The sequence below is a fragment of the Saimiri boliviensis genome, chromosome 1, assembly GCF_048565385.1.
Source record: "Saimiri boliviensis isolate mSaiBol1 chromosome 1, mSaiBol1.pri, whole genome shotgun sequence".
NCBI classification, from domain to species: Eukaryota; Metazoa; Chordata; class Mammalia; order Primates; family Cebidae; genus Saimiri; species Saimiri boliviensis.
Window position 1 is genome coordinate 130,654,345 of NC_133449.1, and position 14,954 is coordinate 130,669,298.

Genomic DNA, 14,954 nt, shown 5'->3' on the forward strand with positions numbered 1-14,954 from the left:
TATCCGTTTCTCCCCAACCTTTTTTCCATTAATTTTAATATCCATTGGCGGATCTTGCCTGAAACAATGGTTACTCTGGTATACCGATGGTGATTTTCTCTTCTTTTCCTTTCCTTTCTTTTCATTTCTTTTCTCTTTTCTTTTCTTTTCCTTTTTGTAGAGAACAGAGTCTCACTATATTGCCCAGGAAGGTCTCAAACTCCTGAGCTCAAACCATCCTTCCGCCTATGCCTCCCTAAAAGCTGGGGTTACAGGCATGAGCCACGATGGTGATTTTCTGTTGCCTTCATTCTTTCTACATGTATTAATTGGAATATTCCGTTAGGGGGAGCTGTCTCCTCCCTCCTCCTACCTCCCCATTTGTTTATTTGTGTCCGTCTGGACTCGTGAGTATTTAGTTTGTACTAATCAATACACAGGCTGTAATCAATACAGTTGTCACTTATCTTGTTGCTCAGGTTGTTCTGGGAACCCCTCTCAGCCTCTCTTTTCATCAGGCTTCCATAATTATTGTTATTGTGATCATTTCTTGTGTGGTCATTTGCTAGGTGCAGATGCCTGGTTTTCAAACTTGAGGAGATGTTACAAAGCTTAAAAAGATTCCAGAGAGTTTGTGTTCTAGGAAAACCCAAGAAACTCAGAACTGGAAGAGCCCCTGAGAGATGACTGTTACCGGGCATGTCCCCTTCTCTCTTCCCTGAGGCTCCCTGGTGTGGAGGATCCTGCAGACATGGCTAAAGGAGACACAGCAGGAGATCGGAGGGTGGGTGGAGAATGAGTGAGGTGTTTATTCCCTTGGCTCCCTTCTCGTTCCTTCACTGAAGGTCGCCTCCTATGGGACACACTCCTTCCAGGTTTGGGAAATCATTTCCCTCTTGTCCCTTCCCCTTAGAGGTGTTCACAACTCTGCCATTCCCCACCTCACTGTCCCACTTGGTTCCCTACTCCCTGCCCACACCTTTACAAAGAGCCTCCCGTAAATCAATGCTCCTCAGAGGATCCCAACCGCAGTCTGTTTTCCTGTTGGGACCCTGGTTCATACACCTCGTGACTGTCTACCCCATGTAGGACACGTGGTTATCTGGGGAAAAGGCTGTATGGCATCCCTCCACTGTGCACTCTGGGGGTTAATCACCTCAACCATTATGTCTCAGCTCCAATCAAAATCACTGCTTTCAATTAAGCTCCTTTTCTGTTTTCTAGCACTCTGTGGTCAAATGAAAAAAAAAATAGTTGCTCAAATCCTTCTCACTGAATACTCTATACTGTTGAGAAGAGTCGTTGTCACCCCCTAAGCTTCTTTGTGATTCCTTTAACCTGACCTCAGAGGACTTCTCTTCCATTCTGTTCCTTGTTTGCCTTCAAGCTGTTTCCAGATCTTCCCTATAAGTAAAAGGGTGACTCTAAAACACAAGAGGGAAGGACACCCACACTCACAGCAGCCAAGGTGGAAGTGGCTTGTGTCCATGGACAGATGAGTAGGCAAGCAAAACAGTGAGTTTCCATACAATGGGCTATCACTCGGCCTTAAAAGGGAGGGATATTCTGACCCATGCAGCAACATGGATGAAGCCTGACGACATTATGCTGTGTGAAATAAGCCAAACACTGTATGGTTCCACTTATGTGACAGACCTAGAATAGCCAGCTTTATAGAGACAGAAAGTAGAAGGGCAGTTGCCAAGCCTGGAGTGAGCGAGGAATGGGGACTTCTTATTCAATCATGATTTACGCTTTGCAAGGTCAAAGAGATCTGGAATGGATGGTGGTGATGGTTGCATAACAGTATGAATGTACTTAATGCCATTGAGCTGTGCACTTACAGGGGTTAAGATGGTAAATTTGTAAGGCGTTTTTTTTTTTTTTGTGATGGAGTCTTGCCCTGTCGCCCAGGCTGTAGTGCAGGTGGTATGATCTAGGCTCAGGGCATCCTCTGCCACCCAGGTTCAAGCAATTCTCCTGCCTCAGCTTCCTGAGTGGCTGGGACTACAGGCATGTGCCACCACACCTGGCTAATTTTTTTGTATTTTAGTAGAGATGGGGTTTCACCATGTTGGCCAGGATGGTCTCAATTTCCTGACCTTGTGATCCGCCCACCTCGGCCTCCCAAAGTGCTGGGATTACAGGCATGAGCCACTGAGCCCAGCCTGTGAGGTGTATGTTTAAATAAAAAAAAATAACATGGTAGACATCAGAGGTGACAAAATAGTAAAAATATCAGCACAGAGCTTCTGTGTCATGTGCGATGGGAACTCAGCTTAGGGGCCTTCTCCTCACACTGGGTGCAGTTCAGCTTATTTGGTTAGTCAGGGGTCAAGCAAGAGGAACAGGGCAGGGAAATGAGAGGGATGCTGAAGAAGAGGAAATGAGTGTAGAGCATCCAGGTTTTACAGATTCAGGAAATGTCTGAAGGCTAAACACATAAATCAAAGAAGATGTGGTTGATAAAGAGTGGCCATTAGTCATTTTTAGATGTTTAGTTTGTGACTCAGCCAACCTGGTCATCCAAACAGGATCCCAGGAGCTCAGGAGAGTAGACTGAGAACAGCAGCCAGCCCTCCTATGGACAGGCTCTGTCCAGGAGCCCCTGATAAAGAACACTGGGCGGCTGGGTCCTCGCTCACACCCCAGGGCCTTGGGAAGCCACCATTCTCCTTGGAAGCACAGGCTTGGGGTAGGGCATCATTCAATGAACTGACATAAAACTTTGAATGGATTCCATCTGGAAAACATTAAGCACAGGCCTGTTTGCAGATGTGTTAACTCTAACTTAATCGGAATACAGGCCTCAACTTCTAAGCAGCATTTCTTGCTAGTCCATCATGGAATATGCCTGCTGTTGACTGCATGCGCATTATGTAAACAGGGACTGTGGCTGCAGAATTCATCTTTGCTTTGGCTGAGACCCATGTTTGTGTACATAGGTGACCAAAATCACAAAACTAAATGAGCTCAGAGAAAGATTTATTGACCCCATTGAAAATTTTTATCTGAAACTTCACGTTTCAAGAGTAATTGGTGGTGCATTTGCAAAGGGCTGGTTTGGGAGTGCCAACTGAAGACCCTGTGCGTTGAGCATAGTGGCGTGTGGGCACTGGTGATTCAGCTTCTCCATGGTCCTCACCCTTACCTCGACCACGCTCTGCCCTCCCAGCCACCGCAGCCTTCAGCCTCCCACTCCCACTGCTGGCATCAGCCTCATGAGCACTCTGAGAATGGTTCTGCTTGGTCTACTGACTTGGGGTATGCACCCCAGAAAGGCAGGGCTCTGGGAAATGTGTGAATGAAGAAAGGAACCGGAGCTGTGCAGCTCTGAGGGGTAGAGGGAAGCCAGGCTTGCATGCGGTGGGAGAGGAAGCTGGATCCGTGGGCCTGAGAGGCATCCAGCCAGTGTCTTGGGAGAGTAGAGGCTCAGGCAGTGAGGAAGAACATTCCTGGACTGTTACTTAATCTTTCACATCTGTGTGCTTTCACTGTCTCAAGGAGAGTAAATGCCCTAAGGGAGGAACTGCAGATTACACTCCTTTGGGGCCGATTCCTCCAGGCCACCTGTCAGAGGAGCTTGTGTGGTTTGAATGGACAGATAAAGAAATGCTCTCCTTTACGATGTCATAGACCACCGGGGTCCTGCAGGCAGAAGTGAATGGGTCCCGCTGCAGCGTCATTAATAGATCCCAGGCGGGTGCTGGGAAGTGCGTGTGACCTAAGGCATGGGATGAACAGATGCTGCTTCGCTGAGCAGGTCTGGACAGCAGTTCTCAAAGTGTGGTCTGGAGACCCCTGGGGTCCTCGAGGTCAAGACATTGTTTTCAAAATATCATTAACTTTTTATTTGCTTCTTTTAAAAGAGGTCTCCTTGTCTCACGAGTGTGCAGAATATGAGTGTTCTGACTTTTCCAGAAGTTACTTGACATCTGCTGACTTCATTGCTCCAGTGCCTGTGCATTTAAACATTGCTCAGCTTTAACCCACATACACAGGAGTGCTTTGGAGACCTCAGTCCATTTTGAGAGTGTAAAGGGGTGCTGGCACCTTGAGAACCACTGGGCTAAGACCAAAATGATGACAACCTGAAAGACTTTTAAGAAAGATCTAGAAGCAGACAGTAATTATCCATTCTTTTTAAATTTCTTTGCAGGAAAAACTGCATAGAAAATCTAATGGATGAAGATGAGAAAGACAGAGCCAAGAGGTAAGATGCAGCCGCCCCCTCCTCTGAGGGTCTGCCCGGCAAAATCTTGCTGGCTTTCACTCTGTGCAGGTGAGGCCACCAGCAAGACAGGCAGCTGCAGGCCACACTGTGTCCGTGAAATATTGCAGTGCACCATGAGAATCTTCTAGACCAGCTCCCTCGGCCCTGCCCCTCACTGTGAAATGACACATTGTCTGGGACTTGCCAAGTGGTCTGGGTTTTTGTGTTCCCCTGTTCACACTGATCATCTTTCATGGCTTCTGGTTACTGCTCTTCCAGGACAGACACTGCAAGGCAGGCTGAAGCCAGCAGGCCTGGGTTCAAGTCCTAACTCAGTTGCTGGGGCTCTGTCTGGCTTTGGATAATAATGATTGTTGCCACACAGTGAGCATGCAGTGATCGATCACCCAGTACTGTGCTAAACACTTTGTTTACATAGATTAGCTCAGTTTCCTCAGCTGTAAATTGGAGATGTCATAGCCACCTTGCACCATAGTTGGGTCAACTAGAAATACTAACTTGGCAGCTGGCATGTGAGAGCCCTGATAACCTGTCTGTGTTGATTCCTTCATTGGACGTGTATTGAATGCCTACTAGTTCTGTGGTGGAATCATAAAGGTGACACTGAGAAGGTCAGGAGCAGTCAAATGTCGTCAGTTTCACACGACTCCCCCAAGTCGGCAGTTACTGTGCCATGCTCGGGCAAAACAAAGGTGAGCGGGAAGCTAGTCAGTGGTTCACTGCAGGTCATTTGGGCGGAGGCCCAGCCACAGAGCCTCAGCAGCAGGGGACGTCCTCTCTGGAGACATCCTTTGTTACAGGCTCAGTGGACCAGCCTCCTCGCTGTGGTCTCACCCCTTTCTGCCTCTGCCACCATGTGTGTGTGTGGCAGGGCTCTCTGTCCTCTGTGACAGCCTCATGAGCCTGCAGAGCTGAAGGGTTTGCCCACTTCCCTTCCCAGAACCCACTGCTTGCTTGTCACCTGCAAATGGTAGTGCCCTCAGGTACCACCGAGCTCTGTGGCTACAGGGTAGCTGTCCTTCCATGTCACCTGGAGAGGCAGCCATGAGAACCACAAATCCCGAGCCACCCCAGACCTACTAGACCTGAGTTTTCAAGGCATAGGGGAAGTCTGGATTGTTTTAATCTCCCCCCCACAATATTTCCTTTAGAAAACAGGGAACAGAGGAAATGGCCAGAGGTATAGACAGAGCAGCCTTCATCCCAGGAACCTGGGAGATCAGCACTGGGGATTATAGTACTCTTATCTCTACTTTTGCATATGTTTGAAAATTTCTATGCCAGATATAGGTGACAGGGAGGAAGGCAGCACATCACACTGCCATGTGTGTACCTGTGCAACAATCTCGCATGTTCTTCGCATGTACCCCAGAACCTAAAATGCAATTTAAAAAAAAGAAAAAGAAAATTTCTGCAGTAAAAATTCAAACAAGCATCAGTGCAAAGAACTCCCCAGCTTATTCTGAAGGGGCAGACCCTTCACTTGGCATTGGGACCCAGGTGCTTTGCAAACTGCAGGTCACAACCTACACAGGTTGCAAAATCCACTTAGGTCCCAAGCAACAAATGAATAGGCTAGATCAGAGCAGACTAGAGTTCCTTCTTCTGCGGTGTTTTGGTTTCCTCCAGCGTAGCTGTGGCTGAAGCGCTGGAGACAGATGTGAGCTGCATTCCTGGCCTGCGCTGTGCTGGCTGATGAATTCCAGTAGACCCCTCATCGTCAAAGCCTCTGTTTTCTCACCTGTAACACGAGGGTAATAATGTCTGTCCTGCTTTCCCTGCCGGTTATTTTGGAAATTAGCTGCAAAATACACTGAGTAGTGCTCTTTAAGTTGTCATCATTACATGTGGATGAAAACGCAGCACACTTTACAAGTATACATTTACAGGGCAACCTTCTCTGTGGGTGTGATGGAGTCTCACTCTGTTGCCCAGGCTGGAGTGCAGTGGTCTGGTCTTGGCTCACTGCAGTCTCTCTCTCCCGAGTTCAAGCATGATTCTCATGCCTCAGCCTCCAGAGCAGGGCATTCTTCCTAGAAATGATGGAAAGAACAGCAGGGCATTCTTCCTAGAAATGATGGAAAGAACAGCAGTGGTAGCCGGCATTTACTGGGTGCCCGCAATACTGAGCTAAGTCTTTTTATGGGCATCATGTCACATTATCTTCTCAATATTCCTTTGAAGTGTGTATCATTCTTATTCCCATTTTACAGATGAGTCCATTGCCAGAGATCAGAAAGCTCTAGGAAGTGGCAGAATGAGAACTTCAGTACAGACTTCTTAAATCTTACACTCTGCTCTTATCCCCAGACCACAAGAGACTCTTCATATAAGAACAAACTCAATCTATCTCGCAGACTAGACAACGAGTTGCATTCCAGCATGACTAAGGAGTTCACAGGAGTTTTACTTTTGCCATCATCATCTTTAATATCGCCCTCCAAAACCCTTTCTAGGCCCATCCCTGCCTCTTTGCTGTACCACTTACCTCTAAATCAGGAAGAGATAAAAATGCATGTTTAGGCTCTACCATACGCAGAAATCAGCAAATATAGACATGCCAAAAAAATCTGGGCTAAAAGTTCCTAGAAATAAATCAGTTTGTATGCAGTTTCTTTTCATTCATTCCCCTCCCCATTTGCTTTGGGCCATAGGCATACCTCCCCCATCCCAAAACTTCTCTGCTTGGAAATCTTTGCATAGAGACCCACGCAGTGAGGCTGGGGCCCATAATCCTCACTTGTCCTCAGATGGAGAAAGGGATTTAGAATGTCTGGTGGTACTCAGAAACAGCAAGATTGCAGTACCCCTCCTAACACTTGGGGAAAAAAAAACAAACACAAGCCTAAGATTGTATTCTTTTCAAAGTAGTTTTTATAGCGGTAGCATGGGAGGCCCTTCCCCTAATTCCACCTGGAGGCCTGGCATGAATTGTTTCCACTCACTCACTGTTTTTGATGAGATTAGAAATGTTTAGCTTGAGATCAAAACTCTCATTGTCTCCAGAAAACATGCTTTGTGTTAGGCAAGGCTTTCGACGCTTTAGGGAATTCATGGTGTATTTGGGTTGTTTGATCAAGTATTCTGAATCAGGGCACAGTTCCACTTTCTAACGTGAATTTCCATGTAAATCCAGAGAGTATTAATTGAGTGTCTATTGTGTGTTCAGAAGTGTGTGCTCTATTCTTTAGGGAAGATGCAAAAATATAGTCCTTGTACTCAAGAAGGAAACGGCTTGATTGAGAGATACTTGTAATCCCTAGATAATGAGGTTCACATCTTTTTCTGTGTTCCAGTTATAAGCATGTCTTTCTAATTCTGATAGGAAATGGTATTGTAGGGTGTGTGTGTGCCCACACACGTGTGTGCGTGTGCGATGTGTGTGCACATACAGCTTTCCAGGAAGCAGTGTGGGGTAGCAGGAAGTGCACAGGGTTAGAATCAGATAGGCCTGGCCTTGATTTTTGCCACTGTTTACTGTCTGTCCTTGGGAAAGTCACTAAATCTTTCTTAGCCTCAGTTTCTTCTTCTGTCAAGTGGGGTGATAATAGTAGCTTAATGCAGAAATTAAATGCAGCAGTATCTAATCCCCTGGCACAGTGCCATACACAGTGCCAACAGGAAAAGCTGAAACATCACAGCCTGCCTAGAGCATTTTACATGCAGTAGTTCTCCAAGCCTTACAATACCACCTCCTAAAGTAGGTCATTCGTAGCCCCATTTTACAGTTGAGAAACCCGAGGCTCAGGGATTGCACAGCCTGTCAGCGGCAGGCAGGGATTCAAATGTACGCATCTGTTTCTAAAGTCTGGGCTCCTAATAGCGTCTGTGACATTCAGTAAATGGAAGCTGCTCCTTTTGAGTCACCACCTTCCCAAGGGGTAGAAACAATAAGTTCTGATAGGAATTCTAGCTTTCGAAAGAAAGCAATCGTCTATAACTTTGCAATATTGCAAAATTTAGTTTACTCCATTTCTTGACAGAAATCAGCACCCGTTGGCTAAGAAGAAACTGCTTCATATTCACCTCTTCCTTTAATCCAGTATTAAATGAGTCCATGACCTCCTCTCTCCAGTCAGCTGTGAGGTTGTTTCCATAGTCCCATACCTTTGGTTGAGGGAGGGAGATGGAAGGTGAGTGTACGGCTCTGCTGCCTGTGTTCATGAGAATCAAGAGTATCAGGCCAGATTCTCTCATTCTTGGGGCTCTTAATAGAGTGGATGCTGGTTCTGAAACATTAGCTAAACCATTTAGTGATTCTTTGACCCTAATTCTTAGCCTCAATGTCAATAAAGTGGTTCAGATGAGAAGAGTTCAAATACGGCACACAAGAAGCCTACGCATGCCATTTTGCAGAAGCAGGTATTTTAGAAGAAAAAGCTTTAGCCATTTGGTTATTTCTTCTGCTCCCCCAGCTAGAGGAAAAGGATAGGGTAGTTTAATGATACGGACCAATGGCTGAGACCATCCGATTTGTATTTGTTGACTAAGTGATGTGGTGAGCAAGTGGATGCTACAGATGAGGATACATAGCATTATCCTACCCTCAGGATGCTTTCAGGCAAGTTAGAGATGCATTCATGAAAATAAGCATGAAAAAAGGAAAACACTTTCTGCAGAGTCTGTTTTAGGTCAAGACAGAATGGTGATCGAAATTTGTAAGCTTGGCCTTTTCAGCCAATTGCTCTTTCAGGGAGAGTAATATGGCAAAGAAGAGAGACTGTTCTCATTTCATTTGTACCATTTCTTTGGATATAAATTCTGTAGGTCTGAAAGCAAAGGCCTGCCTAGAAAGGCTGTAGCCCCTGTGGAGGACTCAAGCCCCATGCATGCTTGCAGAGTGCCCCTGCATGCAGGCACAGTGCAGTGAAAGCACCGGGCCCTCAGCATTGGACAGCAGGCTGATGCTCCCAGCTGGAGCCTGTCATGCAAATTTTGCTGTGAATTTCCTTTCATAGGCTTTGGATTGAGTTTTACTTACATCATCATAAGCTCCCACACAGGGAAAAAAAAATGGCAGTAAAACATTTCTAAGGCTTCCTTTTTGTTTTGTTTGATGATTGAGGCAGCAGTAGGCATCAGGAGAACATGGGAGGTAATAGGACATGTGATTTGTGTATATTACCTTGTAATTTCCAGATGAGTGATTCTGTTCTCAAAACAAAGGGGAAAGTAAAACTGTACTTGCAGGCAGAATGCTAATTCTTTCTGTGGCCCAGTAAATGGTGGAATGGAAAAGGGGTCTCCCTCTGCTGGGGGCTTTTGGCTTTTACCCTGCTAAGGTCCTTTGGTTGGCTCAGAGGAGTTGTCAGAAAAGTGTGGTGCCTGGCAAGCTTAGAAGCTTGGGAATGTCTTGGCTCAAGGAGATCCAGAACCTCTCTGGGGGCATCTGAGGCAAAAGGCAGTTTGCTAAAGCCTTTTCAATAATTTCAGTAAATCTTTCATAGAAAAGAGATGGTCAGGAATCCACCACTTGAAAGTGCTGCCTTTCAGCAAACCACACTGCCATGTGTGTACCTATGCAACAATCTTGCATGTTCTTCACATGTACCCCCAAACCTAAAATGCAATAAAAAAAAAAGTGCTGCCTTTCTTTACAAAAGGCTAAACGTTTCTTTTTAGAATTTTGGTGACAAGTTCCTAACAATCATGTTCCAATTAAATGGTGCCGGTGTAACCATTAACTAAGAATCACTATAAAATTAGGCCAGCTTCCCATTTGGGCCCAGACACTTTCTGCTAACTGTAGTTAAGAGTAAAGCTGTTCTGTTCTTCTCGGGAGAAGACAGCCTCAGCTGCTCTCAGTCAGCCCCAGACGCTTCGCCAAGTCTCTGCAGTAGTCCCCCCGGCTCTCCATGAGATGAGGATGGCATCAGCCTGCCCTGCTGGGGTGAGTTTTCTCCCCATCCAGCCAGGTGACTTTTTTTTTTTTTTAATTTGAGACAGAGTCTCACTCTGTTGCCCAGGATAGAGTTGCCCAGGCTGCAGTATGATGGTGCATTCTCAGCTCACTGCAACCACTGCCTCCTGGGTTCTAGTGACTCTTCTGCTATAGCCTCCCAAGTAGCTGGGATTACAGGCACCTGCCACCATGTCTGGCTAATTTTGTATTTTTAGTAGAGGCAGGGTTTCACCATTGTTGGCCAGGCTTGTCTTGAACTCCTGACCTCAAGTGATCCACCCTCCTCTGCTTCCCAAAATGCTGGGATTACCGGTATGAGCCACCACACCCAGCCTGATGTTTTCTTACACTGAACTTTTTTTTTTTAATTGCATTTTAGGTTTTGGGGTACATGTGAAGAACATGTAAGATGGTTGCATAGGTACACACGTGGCAGTGTGATTTGCTGCCTTCCTCCCGCTCACCTATATCGATGATAGACTGGACAGGGAAAATGTGGCACATATACACCATGGAATATTACACAGCCATCAAAAATGATGAGTTCTTGTCCTTTGTAGGGACATGGATGAATCTGGACACCGAACTTCTTGAGACTCTGAGCCCAGTGATACCCCCAAACCCCGTGGCCTCAGCATGCAGGGATGTTACCTTGCTTATGGATGTGAGGGGTTGTGCACCTGTCCCCAGGTTCTAGGCCTGGACATGGGAGGGGACTGCACTGACCTTATGTGAACTTTGTTTTATGCCAGCATTACCCAAAATGTGTTCTGGAGAATATTAATCCCAGGAAATGCCCCAAAGTAAGTATGGAGTATATGTTTACTATTTCTCCCTTGTGGAGAATTTCAGGGCTCCTCAGCACATTAAAGGAGCTAAGACTGCAATGAGCAAGCAAGCAAAAATCATACAACTCTGCATTTTAAAAAATTATCTTGAAAAATAAAAACACAGTAACAAGAAAATAACCTCCTCTGCCATAGTCCTTCCCTTTTCTTCAAGTAACTCTTCATGATTTTCCACAGAAGACCTCTTGACCAACACTATCTTAGGCAATAGCCGTATCACCTGTATTCCCATTATAATTATACATTTTCTTATATATTAAGAATACCAAAACATTTGAAAAATTGTGAAATGTTTAAAGACATAAACAAATTATTTATTTATTTATCAAGATGGACGTTTTGTTCTTGTTGCCCAGGCTGGACTACAGTGGTGTGATCATGGCTCATGGCAACCTCTGCTTCCTGGGTTCAAGAGATTCTCCTGCCCGGCCACAAAGATCATGGATAATCATAGTACCTGGAGATAGCCACTGTTAATATTCCCTATTAGCCTTTTTTATACATTTCCATTCAATTTTTTTAAAGACAGAGTCTAGCTGTGTCTCCCAGGCTGGAGTGCAGTGGCACGATCGCAGCTCACTGCAGCCTCAACCCCTCAGGTTCAAGCCATCCTCCTGCCTCAGCCTCCCAAGTAGCTGGGATTACAACCATGTACCACCATGCCTGGCTAATTTTTGTATTGTTAATGGAGATGGGGTTTTACCATGTTGGCCAAGCTGGTGTTGAACTTCTAGCCTCAAGTGATCCACCCGCCTCAGCCTCCCAAAATGCTGGGATTACAGGTGTGAGCCATCATGCCCAGGTTCCATTCAGTTTTAATAGGAATGCTCGTAGATGCTCTTTGTTAATGGAGATGACCAGCTCTATTGCATTCTTTAGGAAAGTTCACCTTTTAGGGACAGGACTGTCTTCACTGAGCATCACATGCTGCATTTGCTTCTTAAAACTGTGAGCACCTTTTTGGTATATTTCAGTTCTGTAAGAAATTTGTCTTCCTTCTACAACCTCAGACTTAGGCACTGTAGAGACTACAAAACGAGAAGACCTAATCCTGATACGCCTTCTAGAAAGATTCAGTTTGTAAAGCTCAGATTTGGGAAGCCTAGCGCTGCACCCTTTTCAGTTCCTGTCACATCCTATAATGTCGAACTAATAACCCCAGGTAAGATATGCCAGAACTCCCCATCTAGAAGGAACTCCGGATATCAGCGAGTCTTTGGTTTAGGCATTAACTATTCTAAGTATCTGTTGCTATGTAACAAACCACCCCAAATGTGAGGAATTAAAGCAATGGCATTCATTTTGCTCATGGATCTTTGACTAGGCTAGGGCTTGGCAAGGAAGCGCCTGTTCTGTTCCATGTGGTGTCAGCCAAAGTAGCTCAGACATGGTGTGTAGAACCCTTTGAAGACACATTCACTTCCACATCTTGTGGCTGATGTTGGCTTTTAACCAGCATGTCCACTGGAAGTAGCTTTTCCTATGGTGGTGTGGCTTCCTCACAACACATGGTTGCATTCAAGGGCGAGTGTCATGGAGAAACTCCATCTCCTCTTAGTACCTGGCTTTGGAAGTCAAACATTGTCACTGCTTCTGCTATCTGTTCAGTAGGAGCCAGTCTCCAAGGGCATATTCAAGCTAAGGAAAATTAGAACCCATCTTTTGATGGGAGAGCTTCAGAGAATTTTAAGTGCTATGTGTCAAAATCACCGTATCAATGTCCTCACTATGTTTTAAAAGGAAACTGACGCCTATGGATTTGAGAGTGCCTTGTTTACTCTCTCCTGGCTTAGGTGCAGAACCAGGATGAGAACTCACATCTTCTGAAGCCTGTCTAATGCTCATTTCAACCCAGCCATATTGTCTGGATTGTCCTGTTCCCTCCACCACTCTTCAGCTCTCGGTGGCAATTGGGAACATGAAAATAGGATGCCTCGTAGAATGCCTTTAGCTCCTCACTATAGAGACCCTCCAAGGACAAGAAGTCATTCTTCACAGAACTTCATATCGATTCGCATACCTACTATCGTACCTCTTATTCAAATACCCAGCTCTTCTCAGCAGCAAGGGAGCCTGCTAGTGCTCCTTCACCAGTTCTGAACATAGCTTTCCAACTTGATTGGAAAGCATTTAATTTATGAGTTTTTGCTCCATTTGATCAACGGTCTTTGATTCAGAGAACATCTTCTATATTCCCCCATCAGGATGTCCTATTTACTCAGTTAACAGAACTAGACTTAGTGGAGCCGGTTTAAAAGATGGCATCCTTGGGAAGTGGCACCAGGAAACGCATCCTAGTAGCAGGGAAGCCTGTTAGATGCTATGGATGGTTCCCCAATGGAAGCCAGAGATGCATAAGCTAGAGACATTGCTGGCCAGACCAGTCTGCAGATGAAATGGATTAAAAGGAAGAGCCTGCTAGGAATGATAGCTTTTCCCCCACTCTTTTCTTTTTACTGCTTTTTATCCTCATTCCTGATCCAGCTCACAGATGAGGAGTTTTGATACAATTATTTTTAATTTTTTTTACCAAGGGAAACATAGGACTTTTGGTGATGTATAAAAAGCACCTGCACCACTATGCATGTGTTCTTGTGAATTTAAGGAAGAGAAAGGGCGAAGGACACAAACTTAGGGGTGCACGTTGACATTCACCTGCATGTTCAAACTATTTTTGGCACAGGGCCTCTCCCAGCAGGATGAGAAATAAGCATCTTCCTTCCTCCTCTGTGCCGCAGGCCCCTCAGAAGGACCTGATCCCCATCCCAGCCACAGCCATGCCTCTTGGGCAGCTGGGTGTGAAGTCCAGTCTTGCACACTAAGGGTGCACACCTGTATCATCTCTTCACCAAGGAGGGGAGAGAAGCATTGAATATGGTGTATATACTATGCATCTGTCTCATGAAATCCTCTCAGAGAAGGGCCTCCAAGATTTCACCTGTGGGAGAAACCCTAGGGGTGTGGGTGGGTGTGGGTGTGTGCATGACACTTTGCCTTGGAACCATGTGCTCTCCTGCCATGCATTGTGGGTAACTCTCCTTCCTTCCGCCCTCCTGAAATACCATAAACATAGCCCCTTTGTAAGAGTATGGGGCTACTGTGCTAAGACTCACTTGGATCCTGAGCTGCAAATACAACCCACCTCTGGAATTCTAGAGTTCTAGAGAGCTACTCCCGGGGCGCACATCTACTCTCAGAGAGTAGGGAAGCATAGGACAGTAGTTTTATTGGGTTAGTAAAACTCCATGTTGATATGCAATGGTGGATTCCTTCTGATGCCTTTTTAATGTTAGCTCATTCCAGAGTGATACATTAATATCAAGGGAAAAAGGGCCTGCCCAGTTCATCTGTCATTCTCTTTGTTCTGCAAGAGCTACCCAGAAATATGTTTCTTCAAGAGTCTCTTATAATTACAGTCCAGCTCACCCCATACGCTTTCCTGCAAAAGGATCTTATTAACAGCCCCTGCCACCTGGCTTTTATATTCTGTGTTCCCACCCTTTGATTCCTATGGGTCTTTTATAAACTTTCTAAAAAAATATAAGATGTATGAAATAGAGTTTTGGATCTTGGTTAGATGGAGTTAGCCTACTCCATCCTGTCCATCACACTGAATGCAGCTGTAAAACATGAACAGATGCATAAAACAGCCATTTGAGAACCCTGAAGAGTAAATAGTAGGGGGCAGATTGGGGAAGCACTACCAAACCAGCCGCAAGTTTCCCATTTTTCCCCTGTAATCTCTCCTAGCCTAGACTCAATATAGCCGCAGACCCAGAGAGGGAGGAGCTCAGGAAACTCACCCTGTAAAGCTGGTTGTGAGTTCCTGGGCTCACTCCTGAGCTGAATCTGCATGGATCTGATCTTGAGCAGCATACCATAGACCCTCAGTCCAAACTTCAGAACAGACTACCACCCAAGGTCTAAGACTGGCCATGTGGGATATATTTTAGTAGCACTGTGGAATTCTTATTAGAAACCAGAGAAGCCT

The 14,954-nt window shown here is 45.6% G+C and overlaps 1 protein-coding gene across 4 annotated transcripts in view; it reads left to right on the forward strand.

The window, feature by feature from the left end:
* Positions 1 to 14,954, forward strand: part of NPAS2 (neuronal PAS domain protein 2) — a 171,921-nt gene that overhangs the window by 77,115 nt on the left and 79,852 nt on the right. For all 4 annotated transcript variants that reach the window (XM_074404234.1, XM_010348623.3, XM_074404230.1 and 1 more), the window contains one exon: positions 4,139 to 4,192. In XM_074404234.1, the coding sequence (XP_074260335.1) occupies positions 4,139 to 4,192 (54 nt within the window). The remainder of the gene's footprint in view (positions 1 to 4,138; positions 4,193 to 14,954) is intronic.